The 25,696-nt window shown below is 46.4% G+C and overlaps 1 protein-coding gene and 1 long non-coding RNA gene across 4 annotated transcripts in view; one reads left to right on the top strand and one right to left on the bottom strand.

The window, feature by feature from the left end:
* Window positions 1-20,464, top strand: part of LOC309643651 — a 41,824-nt gene extending 21,360 nt beyond the window's left edge. Inside the window, exons 2-3 of the long non-coding RNA XR_014253947.1 lie at window positions 730-1,019; window positions 13,411-20,464. This is a non-coding gene — a long non-coding RNA (uncharacterized lncRNA). The remainder of the gene's footprint in view (window positions 1-729; window positions 1,020-13,410) is intronic.
* Window positions 1-25,696, bottom strand: part of SOWAHC (sosondowah ankyrin repeat domain family member C) — a 37,606-nt gene that overhangs the window by 4,126 nt on the left and 7,784 nt on the right. For 2 of the 3 annotated variants that reach the window (XR_014253926.1, XR_014253927.1), the window contains exon 3: window positions 23,531-25,401. Coding sequence is in view for 1 of the 3 variants with exons in the window: in XM_082426489.1 (XP_082282615.1) it covers window positions 25,224-25,401 (178 nt within the window). In the remaining 2 variants the exon portion in view is untranslated. Of the gene's footprint in view, window positions 1-20,590; window positions 25,402-25,696 lie in introns of those variants that run through there. The other variant, XM_082426489.1, reaches the window with a different exon arrangement.

The raw sequence follows: 25,696 nt of genomic DNA on the forward strand, positions 1-25,696 counted from the left end.
CCTGGCTACTTGGGGCTCCTCACACTACTGACCCACCAGGCAGATAGAGAAGGGGACATGCTGAGCTGGCTTTCCCTGGGGACAGGGGGTTGGCCCTAGATCGTGGGGACAAGAGACGACCAGCTGGGGCGTCCAGGGGTTTAGTGGGTCCTTCTTTTTTTTTTTTTTTTTTTTTTTTTTTTTTTTTTTAACATCTTTATTGAAGTATAATTGCCTTACAATGGTGTGTTAGCTTCTGCTTTATAACAAAGTGAATCAGTTATACCTATACAATATGTTCCCATTTCTCTTCCCTCTTGCATCTCCCTCCCTCCCACCCTCCCCATCCCATCCCTCTAGGTGGTCACAAAGCACCGAGCTGATCTCCCTGTGCTATGCGGCTGCTTCAGTGGGTCCTTCTTAATACTTCCATGTCCCAAAGTAAAATCTAAGGGAAAACTACAGGCAGGACCACAGACGCGTCGAACTACTCAGAAGCAAACGTTTCTGTCATCCCACCGGCTAGAGAATGTCAACCGTACGATGGCAAAGGGAACTTGGAATGGGGGGTGAAAAACAAAAAGGTGACCATATCAACCCAATGACAGTTACAGAAATGAGAACTGTAGTAGTTTTAAAGAGTAAAATATAATGAATAAATAAATATAAAATATAACACGTCAGTAAGTGTTAAAATTACGCATACACACGCACCTATATTTCTGCTTTACCTCTTGCTTATTATTTCAGATAAGGAAAATGGGTGGTACTTAACCCGTGCAGTTCATAGACCACATTTGAAGCCACATCTGGATCTGACAGAGAGGGCTGTGCATCACCAGAGATCCTGGACTTCGAGATGGATCCAGAGATTGCTGGGACTCTGTGTCTCTCCACTTGGCGGGAGAGGGTACATTAAGGAGAGCAAATCCTGGTGGTTGGACCCATGACGTCATCAAACAGGAGTTAAATACAGGCGGATACAGGAGAACAGATGCTGAGCCACAAATGAGTGCCAGCTATTTGCCGTCTGCTTCCAGGTAGGACTGGACAGGGGGAGGTACTGGCGGGAGATTGGCAGGAGGAGGAGGGAGGCAGGGCCCCTCCCTTCCCCTCCCCTCCCCCTCCCCTCTGCTGAGGGGAGGAGACGGGTAAATTACTCCTCTCCAAGCCATCTCCAAGCTTTCTGTTCTCCGCTTGAAAGAAGCTTCCCTCCCCTGCCTCCTTTCGTTTTGGCTGTGCCGCACTGCAGCTTGCAGATCTTAGTTCCCCTACCAGGGTTGAAACCCAGGACAAAGGCAGTGAAAGTCCTAACCACTGGACCGCCAGGGAATTCTCATCCCCCCCCTTTTTTGAATGCTTAGGTAGTCAGGTGTTTATTTTCTAGTTCTCAACAAAAGCTGTAAGATTTTCATTTTTGGTAAGCACTGTGTCTTACCTTCTTGTTTATGGGGTGAAAGTAGCAGTTAACAAGCATAGTTCTAAGTGAAGCAGCAGAAGCCTATTAGCTCTAATTAGGGTAGAGGCAGGTCCAGGCCAAGGTGACCTGGCCAGGTTACTCTACTCTTAGGTCACCTGGGCGCTGGTTAGGAGTTAGGGGTGTCTACCCCACCACACACCTACTGAATCCGCATTCAACAAGGCTCCCAGGTGATGCACATTCGCATTGAACGTGGAGAAGCCCCGCGCTGTGGTGTAGGGGTTCCCACTGAAGCCATGAAACAGAATGGTTGTGCTTGGTGCACAGACTGGAGGTTTGAACCTGCTGGCTGTCCCTGGCAGGTCCCGCAGGGCTCCCCACATACCTGGGGCCTCTTCTGAGACTGGGGTCTCCTCTCCTCCCCAGCCCTGCCAGCACAAGGAGCACCTGTGGCCTCAGAAATGTGAGGTGACACCCATTGTCCTAATTGACTCACCAAATTGCACCAAGGACTTTTTGACTCTACGTAATAGAAATCGGGACTTCCCTGGCGGTCCAGTGGTTAAGACTCTGCGTTTCCACTGCAGGGGGCAAGGGTTTGATCCCTGGTCGGGGCACTAAGATCCCGCATGCCACGTGGTATGGCCAAAAAAAAAAAAGAAATCCACTTACACCGGCTGAAGGGGGAAAAAAGGACTTGAGCATAAGGACAGGCATGTAGATCACGAAACTCAAGGCAGCCTCGTGGGGGAATTCCCAGGACCTAGAACGTTGTTCCAAGCCTGCACATCCCGTGTCTTCTGTCTCTGTCTACATGACCAGCCCTAGCTGTCTCCTCACCTCCCCACCATCCTCACCTGGAAGGTCTCCTTTCAGACAGAAACTTGGGGGGAACTGGATTTATTTTAATAAGGCACGGTCTCACTTACTAATGGCTTTACACAGAGAAGGAAATCTCTGGCTAAAAGGGTGAGCTTGAGGCATCACCCACTGACCTTGGCTGACTGCCCACTCGGCCAATTCATAGACTACCCGCTGCTCTAGGAGAAGGAGCTGAAATTACCAACTAAACTGGCGAGGATTTGCAACGTGAACCCCACCTCCTTCCTCCAATCCGCCTCTAAAGTTCTTTACCTTGGAAGGCTGACCCTACACTCCTGGCAGTCAAGGCTCAGAGACAGTGGTCAGGGAATTAAATTCACAGCCCGTGCAGGCACGCACCAGGGAGAACTCTGCCAACAGACTGAACGGTAACCTTGCTGCTGGCATCTGCACTGCCATTTGGGGTCCCACTGGCTTGTGAATGCGGCATTGTCCTTTGGGAACACACAGTCGGGAAACAAACAAAAGCTGCTCAGTTACCACTGCATAGCTCTCCCTAGGGGTGGGCGGGGACCAGCAGGAGCAAAGAACCAAGGACAAGTTTCCCAAGTCGACAGTTTGATCAGAGCGGTTTTTGCTGACTTCCTCTTCTGTTTGTTTTAAGTGACAGGCTTGGGGTTTGGCAATACGGGGTCCTGTGATCTGAAAATCAAATACTGACAAGCAGCCAGGGAAGCAGACAGGAAACAAGGTCCAGGTTTAGATGACAGCGCTGCTTCTTTGGAAAGTGGAGTGATGACCGCAGGCTTACATTCCACCCCAGGCTGCATCCAGGCAGCACTGCTGTGACTTCCCAGCAAGAGCTCCCGATGCCTGTGGGTGTAGAGACACCAGCCAACACAAAGCTCCTGTGGTCTGAATGTGTGCTTGAATGTGTTACTGCAGAAGCCTGATTTTCCTTTTTGCCTCAGATTTCTTAGTATTCATCTTAGAGATTCTGGAAAATTCTAGCTCTAACACAAACTACTTTTCTTTAACCATGCTCTCTCCTAGTGAACTTATTCAATCCCCTAGTTTTAATGCTATCTACTGGCTGATGAGTCCTAAGTGTGTATCTCCCCCGAGCTCCAGGGCTGGATGTCCACCTGGGGACCGAGATTTCTAATCCCATCTCAGACTCAGTGTGGTCACAACCGAACTTCAGAGCTCTGCCTACCTCTTCCACCTCCCAGTTTTCTTCAACAAGTTCATGGCCATCCTTCCGGCAGCCGCAGCCAAAAACTGAGGAATCATAATCAATTCCCCCCCGGCGACCGAAACAAATGCACAACCTAAAAGTTGTGAATTAAGTTTTATTTGGCCGACTTCTGAGGACTTAAGCCCGGGATGCAGCCTCTCAGAGGGCTCTGAAGGACTTCTCTGTAGAGGCAAGGCAGTGCTGGCGAGGTTTGGGGGCGAGGGGGGGGGGGGGAACGGAGCCAGGATACATAGGAGCTTTTGCAACAGAAACCAGGCCGTCAGAACATCAAAAGATTACTGTTAATGAATGTAGCGCTCTTCTATGTATGGGAAGATGCAAGAATCTGGGCTCACTGAAATCATTCCTTTGATGTGCACCCTAACGATCTAGGGCCAATATCCTGCTTTTCTCCATCCTGAATCTCCTCAGGGTGCACAGTCAAGGCGGCTGCAGTGGCTGGTGGCTTGATGACCACAGCATACTTTGTTTACTGATAAGGCAGGTGACATTCTTCATCCTCACCCCTTTCCTAATACCACTAGAAAACAGCTCTCTACTCCCCTCAAATATACCCCGAATTCATCAATTCTCGCCATCTGGCTGATAGAACCAGAGTACAAGGCACCTCTGTCTCCACCTAGACCACATTGTGAAAGCTTCCCTTCCTCTCCCTCTCTCACTTTTTTATTTTTACTGTTTTTTATGCTTTAAAAAACTTTTTTATTATAAAGTTTTAAACATATAAAAAGCAGAGAGAATAATATAATAAACCTACTTAAACCTACCACCCAGCTTCAAAAAATCAACATCTTGCACATGTTATTTTTATATTTTTTCCCCACAAACACTGGTACGTTGTTTTGTTTCAGAATACTTTAAAGCAAATCTCTTATATCATGCCTTTTTTCCTATAAAGACTGCAGTATGCCTCTGTAACTGATGAAAAGTTTTTAAGAAACATACCCACTATACTATTATCATATGTCACAAAATTAAGTTTTTTTCATATTGTACATATTGTCTTAAGAACCTAGTCTTACAATTGCTCTGGTGGAATCAGGATTCAAACAAATTCCACATAGTATATTTGGCTAATCTGTCCTTTAAGTCTCTTTTGTAACCATCCTTCCCTTCCCTTTTTACGCCATTAATTTTGGGAGGACCTGGTCGCTTGTCCTCTGGAGTTTCCCACATTCTGGACTGATTGACGACATCCTCATGATGTCATTTACATTGTTTCACTGTCCCTGCCATTTCCCATAAGGGGCAGTTAGTATTACAGGCTTGATGAGATTAGGTTCCATTTTTTCCAGCAGACTATACATAAGTGGTGCTGAAAGCCTCCTAGTGCCTCACCCAGGGGTACCGTGTCTACTGCCCCAGTTTTAGTGAAGCTATGGTTGATCTGTGGGTTCAAGTGTCTTACTTAATTTTAAATAGTCTAAAATTCAGAACTCCAAATCAAAATTAATGAAATGGTGCTCTAATTTTACAGATTCTATGGGAATTCTATTTGGGAATCAAAGCCCAGAGCCTACACAGTAGGTGGGATGGGTTGAAGATAAGGGATGGGGTTGAGACCTGGAGATGAGGTGTCTGAAAACCGCAGGCCACCTGCCTCCCTGCTGGGATCACGTACTGAGTGGACACTGTCCTGAGGGGCCAGGTCTGGCCCTCACCCACCCCCGAAGCAGCCCCTGGCTCTGTGCTGGCCTCCTGGAGCAGGGCCTCTGCTGGAAAGGGGCTGTACCAGGCATCACACTGGCTTTTACTTTCAACTTTAAAGAGAAAATGCCAGCTGCTTCGCAAGGACCAAAAAATCCGGGTCTCACAAGAGTGGACCAGGCATCCCTCGCATATTTTAGGAAAATGATGACCTTTTGAGTTTTGAGAGTTTAAGAAAAATCTGTCAAGAGAGCACTGGTCAGCGAGAAGCTGGGGACACGGAGGTGGCAGTTCTGCGTTTAGGAGGGGCCACGGCGGGGCAGGTGCTCTCAGCCTTCATGTCTTCCTGACCACCAGCCCCCATCCACCCACCGCGGGCTGCACCCCGAAGAAGACAGGCCGATGGGACTCCCCTAAGGACCCCTGTTATGAGGGGCATCCTGTGTGCACTAAGGGGGGGGGAGGAAGGAAAGGAAGGAGACACACTGCACTTCGAGGCTATCACCTCCCAAGAGCACATAAGAGCTTAGGCACAACTGGTCTAAAATCAAACTACAGCCTGTGACTTGCATTCCAAGCTGTGCAGAGGGACATCTGAGTTAATCGCAGCATGTGCTACCTTGTTAAATTCCTGTAACAAGCCTATGAGATGGTAGGGATCACTCATCTTTACTTTGCTGATGAGAAAACAGAGGCTCAGAGAAGTACATCCTATTGAGCTAAGTCTTACAGCTAGTAATATATTTTATTCCTGAAAATGAATTCTGGGACTTCCCTGGTGGCACTGTGGTTAAGAATTCACCTGCCAATGCAGGGGACACGGGTTCTAGCCCTGGTCCGGGAAGATCCCACATGCCACGGAGCAACTAAGCCCGTGCGCCACAAGTACTGAGCCTGTGCTCTAGAGCCCGCGAGCCACAACTACTGAGCCCGTGTGCTGCAGCTACTGAAGCCTGCGCGCCTAGAGCCCATGCTCCTCAACAAGAGAAGCCACCACAATGAGAAGCCCGTGCACCACAACAAAGACCCAACGCAGCCAAAAATAAATTAATTAATTTAAAAAAAAAAAGAATTCTGTAGCACTGTCCTCTGAAAGACCTAGAAACAATGATAAGCCCAATAGCAGTGAGCACCTTAGAGGGCCTTACAGCATTTCTCACTAAAAAACTAGGCTGCCTTAGAGAAATGTCCAATTCCAGGTATGCGGAAGACAGTGTACCAAGGAACTTGGAAGATATTGCCATATTGGGAAAAAGAAGAGTTGTGTCAAAGGTGTTATCAGCCAATACGAGAGCCAATCAAAGGTCAGAAAAACCCTCTCGAGTTAGCTTATAATATGAAAATTAGAGCATAAGAAATAATTGCAGAGGGCAGAAGCCCAGTAAATGTGTTAAAGCTCAGAGCTCATCATGATGTCTTTGTACAGATCACTGGTCACCTCTGGAAGATGCTAGGAAACCATTTTGTTGTTTGGAAAACCTGCAAATAAAGGGAAAACCCAGGCATGTACCCTTCTTTTCCTATATGAAGTATATACCTCAGGGTAACCAAATAATTGAAGAGAAGAAGTTTCCTTTTACAGGAGTAGACCAGCTAACAATTGAAGAAGGAATGACACAATTAGAAGGTCAACATTTTGACCCTCTAATGAAATAACGGATCCGGGCAGGCACTGATCTTCCACACCCGCTATGTACAAACAACAGCTCTTGTGGGTCTGCTGTTAAAAGTGTTCTTGCCAAAATGGAGCCCGAGTGTGACTCAGCCTTAGATAGGACACCAATTTTCAGGAAATAAGGAGACAGAAGATCATGTTAAATGACACCATGGGGATGCAGTTCGCAAAATCTAGACTGTGGGAGCTCGACAGCAAAAATGGCCCAGTTTCTTCAACATCAAAAAAAAAAAAAAAAAAGATGTTGATGGGTAACTGGGGGTACCTATCAGTTAAAAGAGATTTAAGAGACATAATGACTGATTCAAATGCATGAACCTAATTTTTAAAACAACCAAACTATTTAGAAATATGAGAAAAGTGGAGAAATTTGAGCACTCTGAGTATCTGATGATATTAAGGAATCCTTGCCAGTATTTTAGGTGTAACAGTATTGTGACTGTGTGTGTGTGCACGTGCACACAAACGCATCTTTTCAATCTTGAGTTTTAGTAAGAATTTAAAAATCCAAACATTTCATAGAGGACCAGGAATTTCCAAATTACACAAGCCCATGTCCTTCACATTCACACACCCTGGTGATGTGTAACCTGGCAGCACAGTAAGTTCTTTTATTTTTACTATCTGTAGAAAACTGGCAAATTTATATTACAGAATTACCAGACGCAATTTTAGACATTTCAACAATGCTTATGAACACTTTTTTTGATGTCTGGGTTTGCTTCACAATAACATGAGATGGGGAAAGTGGGTAGGGAAATAGACGAAAGACAGTTTCACCAAAACATTGATAACTGTGGAACTTGGTTTGTGGGGACACTGGGGTTCATATACCTTCCCCTATTTTTAACATTTTCCAAAATGCAAAGTTAGCAACAACATAAAAACCACCCAGAGCCAACCATTTCCTACAAGCTGATGTCTTAGTTCTCAGGATCCACTATCTTTAGACAACAGTTCCCATCTCCTACCTTATCTTCTACTTCTGGGTAGTAAACACTTTTTGCTCATTTTGTCTCCCCAAATGAGATGCAGATTGCAGACCTGGAGTACATGCATCCTACTGTCCTGTTGCTAAGACCAACCCTTCCATCATCCCTCCAGGCATATTATTCCTGGCTCTGTCTCCTTCAATACCTCCCATTTCGTGATTTCCCTTCTCAACACAACCCATCCATAAACATGTATCTCACTTTCAGCACCGATACTGTCAGTTACCTTTCTGTGTGCCTGTGACTGTCCTCCTTACCTGGACTGTAAGTCCCTGAGACCAAAAGCCTTGTCTTGTACTTATTGGTACACACTGAAGACTTAGCACTATGGTCCACAGCAGGTGATTAGTAAATATGGTTTCGTTAAGTGGCTGTAATCACTCAATTAGATGCTAGCGGTAGAGCTTTGAAAAAAAAAGATGACGTCTGAAAGCAAAGTGAGGAAAAAGCAAAGCTAGAAGTGAGGCAGTCTGCCCGGAAGAGAGAACAAGTACCTGATGACAGCCTTCGGGGCACTCGGGGCTTAGCGTGGGAAGATGGTGTGTTATGACCTTAGCAGGTAACTTCAGCAGATTTCCCCCAGACTCTAAGTGAAGTGCCATCTGGTTCAAACACGAGGGGCTTTTATTTCCTGCTTACGGCAGAACACTCCTGCCTGCCCCAGATGTTCAGCTGCCAAAGAGCAGCTGAAATACTGCTGAACATTTTGGCTGAAATACCCTCAATCACTCACTAAGTGGCCAATACTCAGTTCCCTTTAATAATCTGAATTCCTTTTTAAAATGTATTTCAAATAGCCAAAGGAAAAGAAAGAAAGGTTATTTGAGAAACGGAAAGCCTGACCCTGCCATTTACGTGACTGCTGTCCCTTTGTTCCCTAATCCATTATTTTTTTAGTGTGATAAATATATATAATATATTATATATATATATATATATATATATAATTTACCATTTTAACCATTTTTTGGTGAACAATTCAGCGGCATTAAGTACATTCCATTGTTGAGCAACTATCACCACCTTCCGTCTCCAGAACTTTTTCATCTTGCAAAACTGAAACTCTGTCTCCGTTAAACTCCAGCTCCCCAGTCCCCCCTCCCCCAGACCCTGGCCCCCACCATCCTACTTTCTGTCTCTGTGACTCTGGCTCCTTTAGGGCTCTCACATGAGTGGAAGCATACAGTATTTGTCCCTTTGTGTCTGGCTTATGTCACTTAGCATGATGTCTTCAAGATTAATCCATGTTGTAGCCTGTGTCAGAATTTCACTCCCTTTTAGACCGAATAATATTCCACTGTATGTATAGCCCACATCATGTTTATCCATTCATCCACGGATATCACTTGGGTTGCTTCCACTTGCTGACTATTGTGAATAACACTGCTATAAACACTGGTGTGCAAATACCTGTTTCAAGTCCATACTTTCAATTCTCTTGGGTGTATACCCAGATGAACCCAAGTTTGGAAGCCATTATTTCCAGTTATATATTAAATACTTCTTAGGCATCCCGAGTATTTCCTTTCTTCCCCATCTTATTTTTAAGGTAATTCTAGAAGATTTAGCCTCAATTTCTAGCCATTGGTAAACCCCATATAAAAGTAACCGCCTCTAAGTGCCATAAGATTGTCAGGTTGCTTTGGAAGCAGGATCCAGGCGGGTGTGGACGGGCGCCGTCTGAGTCAGTCCTTCCCGCCACACCTGGGCATGATTTAGAAAAACAGATGCTTCGGTCTCTAGGCTTGAGGACTTGGAATAACGGTTCAGTAAACAGCAGTCATACAGGATGGAAACAGAGAGCAGGCATCTGAAGCCCCATGTAGAAAGGGCCGAGTGGGACCGATTCACAGGAGCAGCCCGCAGCGGGAGTGGCGGTGGGAACAGACTGCGGAGACCAGGCCTGCGTGGACGCAGTGAGTCATCAGCTCCGCCCTGGCTGCAGTTCACCTGCTTTGGGGAAAGGGATCCTGTAATACACGCTTCCTGTTCAGAGCTGTTGTGAGAGTCGGGCTTTGAAAACACAAGGAATCCTATAATTCCTAAGTATTCCTGTGAACCCTCCACTATGCTTAATGCACCCTTTCAGAAAAAAATAGAGGGCAGGAAAAAAGAGAATTCCCAGCCCTTTAGGAGCAGGAAGTTCCTCACTGACGCTATGTATAAAATGGACAACCGATGGGAACATGCTGTATAGCACAGGGAACTCACCTAGTGCACTGTGGTAACCTAAATGGGAGGGAAGTCCAAAAGGGAGGGGATATCTGTATGTGTACGGCTGATTCATTTTGTTGTGCAGTGGAGGCTAACACAACATTGTAAAGCAACCATACTCCAATAAAAATTAATTTAAAAAAATAAACAGGGACTTCCCGGGTGGCACAGTGGTTAAGAATCCGCCTGCCAATGCAGATGCCATGGGTTCGAGCCCTGGTCCGGGAAGATCCCACGTGCCGCGGAGCAGCTAAGCCCGTGCGCCACAACTACTGAGCCTGCGCTCTAGAGCCCGCGAGCCACAACTACTGAGCCCACGTGCCTGGAGCCCGTGCTCCACAACAAGAGAAGCCACCGCAATGAGAAGCCCGCGCACCACAACGAAGAGTAGCCCCTGCTAGCCGCAACCAGAGAAAGCCCGCACACAGCAACGAAGACCCAACGCAGCCAAAAATAAATAAATTTATATTTAAAAAAAAAAGCTCAGCCATCAGGCTGGATTTGGCACACACACACACCCAATAACAACAACAACAACAGAAAGAGCAGGAAGTTCCTTGGGTTCTCTTTCCCTCTTAACCTTGCACTGTTAGAAAACATGAATGACCTTTTGGAAAAGGCAGGTCAGAGCCTCTAGATTACAACTGATTCCCTCACAGAGTTTCCAAAGTCAGATCACTGTTTCACTGAAGGCTGCAGAAGACTCTGGAGAAATGTCTGGTTTATTCTTCGAGCAGATTTGGCCTAATGCTTAAATCCATCACTGAGTACAAATACTCTTTCAATTCAGAAGGTAGAGAACAAATGCACTTGAAAAACTCTGAATGAATCCCTACAAAGGGAGAGATGCTGCAGATGAAACCACTTTGACGTGAACAGTCGACGTGACAACAGAAGCGTCCTAAGCGTTGGGCAACAAGCTCCTCTTTCCATGAATATTGGAGAGAAAACCCAGGGGTGCTGTGCTAGATTGCTCCGTGTCTGCCGGGAAGGGGTTTGGCCAGCAGCGTCATCTTCTGGGTCCAGGCTCTGTTTGGAACATGATGGAAGCACCACTGGAGGTGGGAAAAAGTCTCCAGCCTCTATTTACTGCAAGAAACACCGTCGCAGAGGGCTGGCAGAAGAAACACCGTCGCAGAGGCCTGGCAGAAGAAACAGGGAGTCTTACGAGAACATCATCTCAACAATGCAACACCCTAGGCATCTGAACTGTTTCTGAACAGTTTTAGTGGTTTTTAACAGTTTAGTGCTTTTTAGGAGAACCAGTCCTAGTTGCGAGATCAAGCCCTCATAAATGAGCCATTAAAAGAATCTAACAGACAGCAACAGCGTATTATAACCATCAGTCTTGCTAAGAACTACATGATTCTTAAGTTCAACTACTACTAAAAAGCCCTGCTGTGGACCACAGTGAGTCATCAGCTCCACCCTGGCTGGAGTTCACCTGCTTTTGGGAAAGGGATCCTAAAATATTACTACTAAAAAGAAAAGATAATTATGCAATGTGATAGAGCTGCTAATTATCGCTACAATGTATAAATGTATCAAAGTAACATGTTGTACACCTTAAATTTATACAATGTTATATGTCAAATAAATTTCAATTAAAAAAGAAAGTAAAAATTTTTAAAAAGAATCTAAATGAGAATTAAACAAAGGAAACCCTGTTGCTGAGATCCCATTAAAACATTTTCTTACCACTGTGCAAACCTACTATACAGTACATGGGGACTCAGGAATTGATCTGATTAACACATTTGTGAAAGTTAAGTCTAACTGGACTGACTTTTTTTTTTTTTATTATTATTTATTTATTTATTTATGGCTGTGTTGGGTCTTCGTTTCTGTGCGAGGGCTTTCTCTAGTTGTGGCAAGCGGGGGCCACTCTTCATCGCGGTGCGCAGGCCTCTCACTATCGTGGCCTCTCGTTGCGGAGCACAGGCTCCAGACACGCAGGCTCAGTAGTTGTGGCTCACGGGCCTAGTTGCTCCGCGGCATGTGGGATCTTCCCAGCCCAGGGCTCGAACCCGTGTCCCCTGCATTGGCAGGCAGATTCTCAACCACTGCGCCACCAGGGAAGCCCTGGACTGATTTTTAAATGAGTCAACGGAAGAGGCTGCACAGAAGGCCCAGTCCTGTCACTGTTACCTTTGGCAGGTGGCTTAGTCCCGCTCTGGAGGTGCCTTCAAAAGCAGGTTCAGGAAAAACAATCACAAAACACTCAGTCCAAACACATGACTTGCACACCTGGTGAGGAATTTGGAACTTGAGTTTGCATTTATGGGACATAAAAAAGGAAGTTCCAGGGAATATTAAATCTCATGTTTCCAGAGAGCAACCCAGGGTCTTCCACTTTAAATGGACTTAACCTGCTTCTAGTGAGTACTACCAATACCTGAAATGCTTTATCTTAGTTTGAATAATAGTTGAATAATAGTTTCATTGAATAATAGTTTTATTCTGTTACCTTTTTTAAAAAACTGTAAGTTGCAATAAGAGCACAAAGAATTCCCATACATCTTTTGTCCTGATTCTTCAAATGTTAACATTTTGCCACACCTGCCCTGACTTTCTCTGTCTCTTGCTTCTTTCCCTGAATCATATGAAAGTAAGTTGCAGACATGATGTCCTTAAGTGCAGATAGTTAGTGTGTATTTCCCGGAAGCAAGGACAGTCTCTTACATAACCACAGAACAAAGACCAAAACCAGGAAATTATCATCACACAATACCATTATAATCTACAGGCCTTATTCAGATTTGGCCAATTTAGCTTAATAATGATACTGAGCAGGGCCCTGTGTGGCTCCTGGGCACAAAGCCTTTCTGTGTCCCCCATTTCTTTTCTTTTCTTCCTTTTTTTTTTAAATAGTAGTATGTTGTGTTTTTTTTTTTGGCTGTGTTGGGTCTTCATTGCTGCACGCGGGCTTTCTCTAGTTGTGGTGAGCAGGGGCCTCTCATTGCGGTGGCTTCTCATTGCAGAGCACGGGCTCTAAGCACGCGGGCTTCATAGTTGCGGCACACAGGCTCAGTAGTTGTGGCTTGCGGGCTCTAGAGCGCAGGCTCAGTAGTTGTGGCACACAGGCTTAGTTGCTCCTCGGCATGTGGGATCTTCCCGGACCAGGGCTCGAACCCGTGTCCCCTTCATTGGCAGGCAGATTCTTAGCCACTGTGCCACCAGGGAAGGCGCCCCGCCCCCCCATTTCTTTGATCACAGGAAACAGACTTCTTCCAGCCCCCGTGACCTTCCCTGAGTTCCAATGGGCAGATTCAAGCAGTTGTTAATTAGGGGAGGGAAGGGATGTGAGACCAGGAAGAAACAAACAGTCAAGAGCAGCCTTGGGGCAGGGTCCTGTTTCCCCATCAACAGAGAGACACAACAATATCTTTGAGCTGTTTTGCAGATACTGAAACCCCCTGCAGGTGGCGGAAGTTAACGATTAACTTAACGAAGTTATGCTGCCCACAAGCATGTAGACCCCAGACCAGCTGGACCTGAAGGTTGATGATGCCGACTCCCGAATACCTCACCACCAGCCCATCAGAAGAATGTCCACGAGCTGACCACGCCCTCTTTGAACAATTACTATAAAACTTCTCACTATCTTCTCCAAGGAGGGGGACACACAGTTTTTCAAGGCAGGAGCCCGCTGTGTCCCCCTTTGCCTGGCAAAGTGATAAAGCTCTCCTTTTCTATTTCACCCAAAACTCTCTCCGAGATTTGATTCAGCACCGGTGCACACAGAAACTGAGCTTGCGGCATCAATAACGTCCTTTCAGCAAAAGAAAAGCCTGGCTCCTGTGCTGCACTTGCTGTCGTATTTCTTGAGTCTCCTTTAACCTGGAACAGCTCTCAGTCTTTGTCTTTCACAGGCTTCACAGTTTTTAAGACTACATTTCAGTACACTGTAGAAAGTCCCTCCATTTGGGTTGGTCAGCTGTTTCCTAGTGACTCCGTTCAGGTCATGCACCTTTGGCAGAGATTTCATAGCAGCCATGTGTTTTTCTAGTGCATCGTATCAGGAGTTGATGTATAATAATTGTTAACAGGAAAACTGTATCTTGGTATGCCCTTCTCAGTGAAATAAGAAACCATGAGTATTCTAAACTATCATCGGATTCGTAATAACTGCAGTAGGATTCTTTGTTTACGTATCAATTTCCAGTCGTAGGGAGAGTAGAGACTGGGTCTCATCCACGTTTATGACTTAGCAGCAGCGAAGGGCATGACCTCCAGTTGGCACCCACCACGGGAGTGAGAACCACCTGTCTTTCCTTTTGGTTTCCACTGTCTCCCCCCATCTCCGTTTCTTCCTCAGCTCAGACAGGGTCAGACAGCCCAGTCCAGGTGCAGCTCCCTCTCAGGATGTGCTGTGTGGCTCCACCGGTGAGCACTGGGTAAAACGTCCTCACCCACCACTTGACAAGGTCGGAGCATTGAAAAATAAACGATTAAAATTTGAGGGACTTCTCTGGGGGTCCAGGGGTTGAGACTCTGCCTTCCAGTGCAGGGGATGAGGGTTCGATCCCTGGTCCGGGAGCTGGGATCCCACATGCCTCGGGACCAAGGGATCAAGGCATAAAACAGAAGCAGTACTGTAATAAATTCAATAAAGACTTTAAAAATGGTCCACATCAAAAAAAAAAAAAAACCTTTAAAATACGATATGCCAAATAGTTATCTCGCTTCTGCTAAACACTGAAGTTGTGTAAAGTGGATTAAAGAACTCGATCACAAACAGTCAAAAACCGTTCTTTTTGCAATTTCAGAAAAACTTAGGATAAAACATCATCAGTTTCAGGATTCTCCATAAACTGGTAATAACATTTAGGCTCTTGCCATAGCCTATGTGCAAGTGGGCGCTGGCAGATGACAAAATAAGCAAACGTATCAGCAATGCAATATTTAATGAGAAAGAGATGATCATGATTGTTTACCAGTGTGAAATAAAATTCATATTTTATGGCAAGACAAGAAAAATTTAAACATAAAAATTTCTTCTCTGCCCTTTGGCCTCCTCTCTCCCCTCCCTGTGCATCGTGTATCTGCATTAGGCATCCACCAAAGCTCCCCATCAGCAGAAATACCTGCTCAAGCATAAAGAGTAACATTCTCCCAGCATCAACAAGACAACTCCTTAAAAGATAACATTCCTTCTTGATCTTGTAAGCGCTCACATGGCCCACCACGACTGTGCTTAGATCTGGATTATGTAAACTGTCAGTGATATGTCATTGGAAGGGAATTCCCTGGAGATCCAGTGGTTAGGACTCCGCATTTTCACTGCAGGGGCCTGGGTTCGATCCCTGGTCGGGAAGATCCTGCAAGCCGTGCGGGGCAGCCAAGTGAAATAAAATGAAATGAAATAAATAAATAAATAAATAATGTCATTTGATGTACAGCCCTCTGTCTCAAAAAACTTGACTGTGCCTTGACTTCTAATGGGTGGAAGAATTCTCAGAGCTTTCTGAGATGTTCTTCCCAGGTTATAATCCTCAAATTTGACTCGAATAAAATTTTCCATTTCTTTCTTAGATCGACTGATTAATTTTTCATGGACACCAGTTTTTTATTTCTTCATGGGTTCTCATTTGTGGTTGTGACTTTATATTATTTGCAAATAACTAATATTATAGCCATCATCCCCCACCTTCGGGCGCTTACTGTGCCATCAAGACATCAGCTCTCACCCTAACTGTCCATTTTCCAGAGATGATCTGTCTTTTCTCTCTGGTTTGTTTTAATGTCTTCTCTTTGTTTCATGTTCGTCAGTTTAAGTATGTCTCTAGGCCTGGGTTTTTGTGGTTTGTTGGACTTCCTGGTCAATGACTGGTGTTTTCCCATCAGCTGGGGAAAATTCCCCGCCATCATTTCTTTAAATATTGCTTCTTCTTTCTCTCTATTCTCTCCTACTGAAATCCTAAATGCATGTCTCTTTGATGTCATCCTACCCTTTCTGGGTCTTAACTTCTTTTTTACACTAAAATAAAATCTGTGTCTCTGAACTATATTCTAGAAAAGTTCTTTAAATGTGTCTTCCAGTTGATTGTTTTCCTCTCCTGGTGTAAGGCTGTCCGTTAAGTTTATTTTTTGTTTAAATTTAAATTATTATACATTTTATTTATGAACATTTTAATTATTTTTCAAGTAAGCTTATTCAACTTACAGTCTCTTGTTACTTGCTTACATTTTTGTGCTGACTCTTCAGAAAGGAACATGAGAAAATCCACGCCTTAAAAAAGCTTACCATGTAGTAGGAAAACAGGCAGGTAGAAAAACTGAATCACAGTATCACAGGGGAAACGCAACAGGGAACGCGCAACATATAATGTAGCCAGCTCACCAAAAGCTTCCCAGAAAAGGTGACAAACTGCAATCAAAACCACCAGTTAATCCGTATTTCTACAATGGCGCTCATATGGTATCAGCTGCTGCACAAACTAGATTTTTAAGAGAATTAAATAGAATCAACTCTCAGCTACAGGAGAAGCACATGCCCGCTGACTCTGAAAATCAGCCAGTCGGTGGGAGTCTGGGAAGCTAGCTGTCTCTTAGGCTGAGTCCGACACCCATTTTCTGTGCTGTTAGATACCATCCGTTTGCCCCCAGATTCATTCTCTAGCCAAGTTTCCTTTTTAGCCTTGTCTTCACCTCCACCCGCCCCTGAGAATCGCTGCAGGAGGGAGACGAGGGCTGGACGGCAGTGACGTGTCCTTCTGGGGGGCAGGCCTGGGGGGCAGCTCTTCCACTGGCCCAAGGGTAGGGACAGCTTCCCTGGGAGCCTCAGCCTTCCCTGCTGGTTCCCTTCCTCCTGTCTATTCTTTAAAAAATCATTGCTTCACTCGAAAGTCTTTCCCCAAATTTTGGCTGAATGTGCCTTCCGACTCCTGCCAGGGCCCTGACACAGCTCTCCCACCCCGGCTTCCACAGAGCGTGAGCACAGTAGAAAGGAACGACAATAAGTTTATGGCAACTTATTAAGATTTTGGAGCCGAAAGGAACTGGAATGGAAAGAAATCCAAAATGGTGCCTGTGTACTTCACCTTGGACAGCACGTACTGAAGAGATAACGTGACACCTGTTTCCTCCCACCTGGCTGCTGCCCACACCCAGTTCCAGCCACTGGGGTCAGCGTGGGCCTCACGGGCAGGGCGGGGTCCTCCGCAGGCTGCCCCACGCACACTTGGTGCTCCCGTGACCCTCCCAGGTTTGACGGTTCACTAGAACAGCTAACAGAACTCAGGAAGCACGAGACTTAGGAGGGCAGTGTTACTTTAAAGGACACACGGGGGCAAGATCAGGGAGAGTCCCAGATGCAGAGTTTCTGTGCCCTCTCTCCCTCCCTGCACACCAAACAGGGAAGCCCGGGCGTCTGTCTAGAACTTTGACTGGGGTTTCATTATGTGGGCAGGGTTGAGCAAATCACTGGTCACGTGACCGAACCCGATCTCCAGCCCCAATCCCCTCCCCCAAAGGTCAGGGGGTTCAAGGTCCCAACCTTCTAATCACAGGGTTGGCCTTTCTGGTGACCAGCTCCCATCCTGAACCTGTCTAGGGACCCACCAGGGGTCACTTCATTAGCATAACAAAGACTATCACTCAGGAAATTTCAAGGGATTTTAGAGGTTCATGCCAGGAACCCAGGACAAAGACCAGAAACAATCTTTATTATGCAAAAATGATCACCAATGCCTTAACGAACTTGTAGCTTCTCTCCTGAGCACTTGATTTTCAACCCTCATATTAGCAGTGGTGGGACTTAGGACACAAGTCAACATACATCTAGGATTTCCCAAATTAAGGATTTGGCAAGTTATGACAGATGTCATCAAACTTATGAATTGATATCTGTATATTGAGCTCACTTTCTAAAAAGATTTGGGACTACGAATGACTTCTTCTCAAAATACTCCATTATAAGAAAGGGTAATTCATCCAAACCATAGAAAATAGTCTAAGTGGAGGCAATAGTATTAAGCTGAAACTCTGTAGGCTTAGGTCTGAGTCTTAGCTCTGTGGCAACATGACTGTCCCTTGTCTCAGCTGTTTGACTGTAACGGAGCAGGACCCTCTGGGGCCTTCCTGGGACAGGCCCTCCCCATATCCTCTGCGTTAGCTCCTCTCTGAAGTACCTGGATAACAGTAGTCGATGCACACTCCTGAGTTGTTTTGCAGATGTGAACTGCGCCCCCCCCAGACAAATGGATGAACTTACTTGATGATCATGAGCGCACAGCCCCAGGCCTCCTGGAGCCTCAGGACTGATACTGTGACCCCTGTGACATCACCCTGCTGCCTCACCATCAGCCAATCAGAGGATCGTGCACGAGCGGATCACGTACCCTGCGACACCGCCCCCCCTCCCCAACTCCTGGCCTTTAAAAAGGCTTTGCTGAAACCCTTCAGGGAGCTTGAGGCTTTTCAGGGCAAGAGCCACCTTGTCTCCTTGCGTGGCCCTGCAATAAACCTTTCTCTGCTCCACACTCTGACGTTTCAGTTTGTCTGGCCTCACTGTACATCGGGCACATGAACTTGCGTTAACATCATATGTGGACAGCAAGAGTTGCAAGAGATGGTACCTGCAATCCGACGATGACCATGAGTCAACAGTTCACACAACCTTCAGAGAACCAGTGCTCTCAGGGTATTTTCAAAATATATATTTCAAGTGTTTAATCTTGGAAACTTTCCATCCTTATACATCTTTAGCTGTTACCCCACAAGTCTCCCCTGATCCTCCAGATGGAAATGATCTCATCTTCTTGAGAAATAAAATATTGCCCGCCATATCAGTAAAGAAAGGATATCACAGTCATCAGCAACTGCAGCCCTCCAACCATGAGCTGGTGAGCCCTGAGGGGACTCAGGAAGGAAACAAAGAATACCTGCCATCTAGCAGCCATCAGACTGCAGCCACTCTGGTGAGCCTTGAGGAAACTCGGGATGTGAAAACAGGGGATACTGGCCCCAGAGAGCTGAGGTGCATATCAAAGGAATGATTTCAGTGAGCCCAGACTCTTGCATCTTCCCATACAGAGAAAAGCGCTAAATTCTTTGAGATATCTGGTTTTCTTTAGTTAACAATAATCTTTTGATGTTCAGACTACCTGTCCTTTGTTGCAAAACTTTTATATAACCTGGCTCTCCCCTCGCCTCCTTGGAGCAGTTCTCTCAGGGTTACTTGAGATGCTGCCTCCCGGGCCTGAGGTCCTAAGAACATCTGCCAAATAAAACAGAACTCTCAACTTTCAGGCTGTGTAATTTTTTTCAGTCAGCATTCTAAACCTCAGCATCACCTTGTCTGTATAAGCCACATAGATGTTTTTCTTATTCGTTCCTGCACTGCAGCTTTGGGGGCATGTTCTGTTTCACTTCTGACTGGGTCTCTTAAGGGCAGAGCCTGGGGCCCTGGATCACTGTTTCCTCAATGGGGGAAGCACACTGCTGCTCTCCTTGTATGAGCTCAGAATGACTTTTAATGAATAAATATCAGCAAAAATGTATATATACACATACACAGTTATACAAATATTTTCATACTTAACACTCAAATTAGTACCAAGTGGGATTGAGATTTTAAAATAAATTCTCTATTTAGTAAATATTTATAAAGCTAATTTTTATATTAAGGTAGAGATTTATCATTTTTCAAGCTTGTGGAAAATAAGGCCCAGTAAAATAAAAAAATCAATATAATTTATCTTTCAAAAACTACTTTAGGGCAAATAATGTTTGTATTTGCTAGTAGCTATTCAGTAGGATTTATATTTAGTAGGACACATAATTGCCAACTTGCTTGCCAAGAACATGAGATTCCTCTAGAGGGAAAGGAATAATGATCTCACTTAAATTTTTTAAGGTTTAAAAATATCTACGGTTTAAAAGTAGACTGGGGCTTCCCTGGTGGCGCAGTGGTTGAGAATCTGCCTGCCAATGCAGGGGACATGGGTTCGAGCCCTGGTCTGGGAAGATCCCACATGCCGCAGAGCAACTGAGCCCGTGAGCCACAACTACTGAGCCTGCGCGTCTGGAGCCTGTGCTCGGCAACAAGAGAGGCCGCGATAGTGAGAGGCCCGCGCACCGCGATGAAGAGTGGCCCCCGCTTGCCACAACTAGAGAAAGCCCTCGCACAGAAACGAAGACCCAACACAGCCATAAATTAATTAATTAATTAATTAATTAATTAAATTTTTTTTAAAAAGTAAGAAAAAGTTTGGCATTACACTACAAACTGTGAAAGCGCTACCTTCTCCTACATTAAAAAAAAAAAAAAGTAGACTGAATGAACCACCTGAGCTGTGCCGCTGTGCAAAGGTAGCACGTCGTCATGTTGGTGAAACGTGTGAAACAGAAAAAGGTATAAAGCAAGCAGACAGACTTTGCTGTACAGCAGCGATCGGCACAACACGGTAAATCGACTATATTTCAATAAAGAAAAAAAGGGAAAAGAAAGAAAATCTATTCCATGTAATTTAAAACAATAAAATAATTAGCACATTAAAAAAAAAGGCAGACAGCTTTGGGGGAAAAAGGATGAGTTTAGCAGAAAGTATGAGAATACGAATGTGGACAGTGAGGGAAGCGTACACGTGTAAACCGATGTGGCCACATTCGGGAAAATAGGAAACACCCTTTTTTAATGGTTAGTGATTTAGCTGCCTGTGACAGAAACCAGGAAAGGGGACCCCTGCCGTCCCCCGGGCCTCGTGAGTGTTAGGGGACGACCGCAGGCCGTGCTTTGAGGACCCTCCCAGAAAACCACCAAACAGAGGACCATGGGGCCGCCCCGTCTTCACCGCCCGGAAGACGGAGAACCAGGAAGTCGGGCCCCGCCGCCGCCGCCGCACCAGGACCAGCGCTTCACATCACAGAGCCGCCCGCGAACAGCAGCACAGCTCAAGAGGCCCCGAACAGAAGCGCGCATCGACATCAACAGGAGAAGAGAGAAACTGTTACAGTCACACAACTACACAGCAAGGAGAATAAACAACTGCCACCATAAGCGAGAACATGGACAAATCTTACAAATACTGTTGAGCAAAAAAGTCAGACACAAGGAGTACAAAACAGTCAAAATGAATCTTTGTCATCAGAGTCACGAGCCCAGAGAGGGTCGCCCTTGCGAGGAGGGCAGTGACCGGAAGGGGCGCGAGAGGGTTTTCTAGGGCTGGTGTCGCCTTGTGTCTCATTCTGGGTGACCCGTTACACAGCTGCTGTGGTGAGTTTACTGAAAAGTCATCAGTGTATACATAGAATTGAGTGCTTTCCGTAAGCATTTTCTTCACTTCCATACAGAAGTGTGGGTTTTTGCCTCAGCTGCGGATCCAGGCCCGCACTGCCCCAGCTGCGTCCACACCAGGGATGGGTGCCTCCACACGGCTCTAGCATCCCGAGGCTAAAGACCACACCAAGACTCTGCTCCCGGAGGAACCCCACGGCCAGCCTGCCTGTGGGTGACATGGCACTGTAGCCCACACCTCACTTTGATCTTCCTAACCTGCGAGCAGCAGTTTGGAAGCCAGTCTAGGTAAAATTCCCAGATTTGCGGGTCTGACAGGCATAGCTGTGAGTGGGAGAGACGTGAGGCTTGGACGGGGCTGCAGTGGAGTTGTGTGACCGCCTGCAGACCAGCCCACTCCCCTTCTGCCCGCTGGTGCTCCTGCCGTGGCCTCTTCCGTGCAATCTCGCCAGGTCTCAGGGACAGTCATGCTTTATCACTTAGATTTTTATCGTGAATGAGTTCAGGTAAGCAGCACAGTGAGGGAGAACGGAAGTGCCATGACACAGAAGACCAAAGAATGCCTGTCTTGTTCTTTTTTCCCTTGTGCAATATTCCAAACATATAGAAAAATATAGTAAATGTCTACCCATCACCCAGCTTTATCATATTTAAACATCTTGCTATGTTTGATTCAGATTTTTTTAAAGAAACAAAACTCCATAGATACAGTTAGTTTCTCCATTTCGTTCTCCTTTTCCCCAGAGGTAAAGATCAGATTTAATTTGGTATACATCACCCTATGCCTTTTTATGATTTTAGAAGAGGAAGAAAACAGCCTGATTTGGAGAGAAAAGAGGGAAAAAGAACTCCTGTTTTAATTCCACTTGTGATGTGGTCAGTACTTTATTTAGTATTTTAAACCGTCCTCACGATATATCATTTGAATCTCAAAACCACTAAGTGTGATGGGCTGTACATACAGGATTTATCACCTCCAATTTATAGATGAACTACTGAAACTCAAAATACATAGCTGCCTACGTTTAAATGGCAAGTAAATGGCAGATCAATTTTCCAGTTGTAAAGAAATAGTGGTCGCTTTCAAGGAGAAAGTAATCTAGGTTTTTCATGAGTCAATTATATCTAAGTAAGTATTTTAAAATACTAAAAGCAATACTAATTGGGGGTGAGATCAACATGAATTGATGAAAAATCTGAATTACAAGATGTTACAAGTGCAATTCATTTCTATTTAGCAAACTCAAACTAGGCTGACAAATGTCTGCTTCAACATAGGTCCTGGGGTTAGCGAACACAGAGCGTGACCTGCAGCTAGGTTTCTGGAGCGCGAGAATAAGCATCTCTATCACACAAGTTTCTAATTAAAATGACCTCAAGGTCTAGCCTGCCCGACTTTCCACTGGTGTTAGGAATTCCCTCCTCAATATCCTGTACTAGTGGCAGAATTCACCTCGAACGAAAGGCACATGGTGGTGGTTTAAAGTCCCCCTCGCCCCCAGCAACATTTCGCTTAAATACTCCTCTATTCTGTTCACTTGCTCCGCAGTTAGATAAGGGCTTAATTTCAACACAGCCCACACCTGAATAAACAGATGCCTGTGTTCACGCAAGAGACGGCAGGAAGTGCGTGGAACCCGCCGCAAACAGAAGGGTCACCCGGTGCAGAGTCTATTTTCCCCGCCAGGGAGGAAGGAGGAGCTGACCGCCAGGAACATCCCCAGGGGAGGTTCCCGCAAAACAGTTTTGTAGGATGGGCTGAACCGAGGCGTTTTCATCTTGGCCTCAGACCACATCCAGACCCCCATGGTCTCCTTTGAACACTTTGATGCAAACAGCTGCCAGAGCAGGGGATGCAGAGCCTCCCTCCTGGAGCCTGCAGACTGACAGGGGACGCCGAGCCCTGATGGTGCACAGAAGGGCGACCGTCATATTTCTGTAGACGTAAACGGGCACAAAGATGGCGCAGGAGAAGATCGCCATCCAGGGCTCCCCACCTCAGGCTCTCCTGGGTCCTCTCTCCCTTCTCCTTTCCTCTCCCCACCCCAACCTTACCAATCTTGCTGTGGAGTTTTTTCAGGACGCTAAATTTGTTTTGAAGGTGGTTTTCCAGCTTTTTGATCAAGGAATGCACGGTTTTCTAGTGGCCATTAAGGTTTAACGCGTTACCTCTCCTGGAAGGAACTTTCCCAGGAACAGGCATTGGGCAAGGCCCTGGGGAAGATAACCAGGGTGGGATGGCTTTTAAATGGACAACATGGCCTCACACAGACCCCGGACTCACCTCCTAGCAGCTCTCCACCAGCGCCACGCAGCACAGGTCTGAGGAAAAGCAGCTCCAGATGCATCCCCTTCTTGAAGATCCCAAAGTTGTGGGCAAAGTACAGACGGCGGGAGGGCCAGGTGGCCAGAAGAGCCGTTCATTCCCCAGTCCTCAAACAGTTGCTGAGAGGAAGCACGTTCAGGATGGCGGGGCGAGACGAAGCCATGTGCTCTTGGGAACAGACAGGGGCCAGAAAACCAGGGCCCCGGGAGCCGGGGGCACGCGGCGGCAAACTGTCAAGTGGTCAGGGTTGGGAGGCAGGGAAGGGGCAGCGGCAGGAAGCGACCCCGCTGCCTGCGCAGCTCGGAGAAGGGTGCCGGGCCTGGATAGGGCCTGCTGTGGGCGGCGAGGGGCCGGAAGCGCGGCCGGAGGCCGGAAGCCGGCGTGCGGGCGGCTGTGGCGGAAGCCCGGGGGCGGGGCGTGCGCACGCCTCCCGCTGCAAGGGCGCCCCGGGGCGGGAAGCTCAATACCCGCTTTTTCTCACTTCTTCAACGTCTGCATTCCGTATAACCCAGCAAAAACTGGGTAAATCATTTTAAATCAGGGAGACAGGCCAGCCTGAATTAAAGAAAAGTCCAATACCCAAAAGTATAGAAGGAACCGTTAGCTGGAGTTAACGCGGGGATGGAAATGGCGGAGAAATGAGTCGTCTTTACTTTTCGCCCTTTCTTCTTCTAACTGTCCATGAGTATACATTTTTTAAAATATAAAAATAGTAAATAAATTAAAGCAAGGCATTTTTATTCATTTGAAGTTCATGCATAGTTAATTGGGTATCAAAGTTGTAGCAACTCATTTTTTAAGAGTAGTTTGCAAGCAATGAGGAGATATCCTTAAAGATTCTGTTCTTGGGACTTCCCTGGTGGCGCAGTGGTTAAGAATCCGCTTGCCAACGCAGGGGACACCGGTGCGAGCCCTGGTCCGGGAAGATCCCACAGGCCGCGGAGCAACTAAGCCCCTGGGCCACAGGTACTGAAGCCTGTGCTCTGCAACAAGAGGAGCCACCGCACTAAGAAGCCCGCGCACAGCAAGGCAGAGTAGCCCCAGCTCTCTGCCAGCGTGCAGCAACAAAGACCCAAGGCAGCCAAAAAAACTTAATTAAATCTATAAAAAAAAAAAAGAGAAAATTACCTTCAAAAAAAATATTATGTTCTTAAAGACATTCAACCATCTTCAACCATCACCCTTTGTAGTAGAGCAAAGGCAAGCGTCTGCCTATTCCAAAATGAGATTCCAAAATTCGGAATTAGTGGGTTACAAATTTAGAAATTTATGGTAAGGAAAGTGGTTGCCGTGTTGGTGGTTCTCTTCCAGGTCCACCTATAATCCCAGGATTATGCAGAATGGGCCCTTCCACTAGAGCTCAAGTGCTCAGACAAGTTGGTGGAGGTTGGGGGAGAGGAAAGAGAGAAACATAACCACACCCTGCACATTTTGGCAACTCCACCACTGGGAGCTAAGGAGATGTTCTTTCCCACCGCAGATGAATTTTACCCTAGGTGAGATGGAAAGGACCGAACACCCAAAAGTCCAGTTCTATTCTTTTCCTGTGCAGAAACAATATTAAGTGTGCAAGTCCAATCTGTCTCGCCCATTAGTGCTTGTCTGCGGTTTGTCTGGTCTCTTCTTCCACAGGGACAGTGCGCTCTCTCCATCACAGGGTGGTAGCCCTGCCTTCTGTGCTCCCAGAGAAGTGGCACAGCTTGTGGTCCCCGCGTGGCCTGGCGCCCAGCTGCCTGAGTTCAAGGCCAGGCTCTGCTGCCAACTCGCTTTGTGAACTTGGGCAAGCAGCCAGTTTCTGCCACGGACTCCTCATCAACGAAACGGAGATGCTAGAGTTGGGGCGGGGGGAGGTGGGAGAATTAAACAGCTTACTTTTCATAAAGTGCTTAAAACCTTGCCTGGCGTGCACAGCCTGCCTCCTGGGAGAACTGACGGTGTTTACAGCCGAAGAACACCCTCGGCCAGCTTTCAATCCCCTCGGTGCCGACTCAGCCTGCAGCAGGACGTGGAACTGCTGACTGCAACCAAGTAACTGCCTGGTGAATGCAAGCTGTCATGGACTGAAGGTTTGTGTCCCCCAGAATTCGTGCTGAAACCCAAACCCCAAGCTGATGGTGTGAGGAA

The sequence above is a fragment of the Balaenoptera physalus genome (genome assembly GCF_965194825.1).
Source record: "Balaenoptera physalus genome assembly, chromosome: 15".
Lineage (NCBI taxonomy): Eukaryota > Metazoa > Chordata > Mammalia > Artiodactyla > Balaenopteridae > Balaenoptera > Balaenoptera physalus.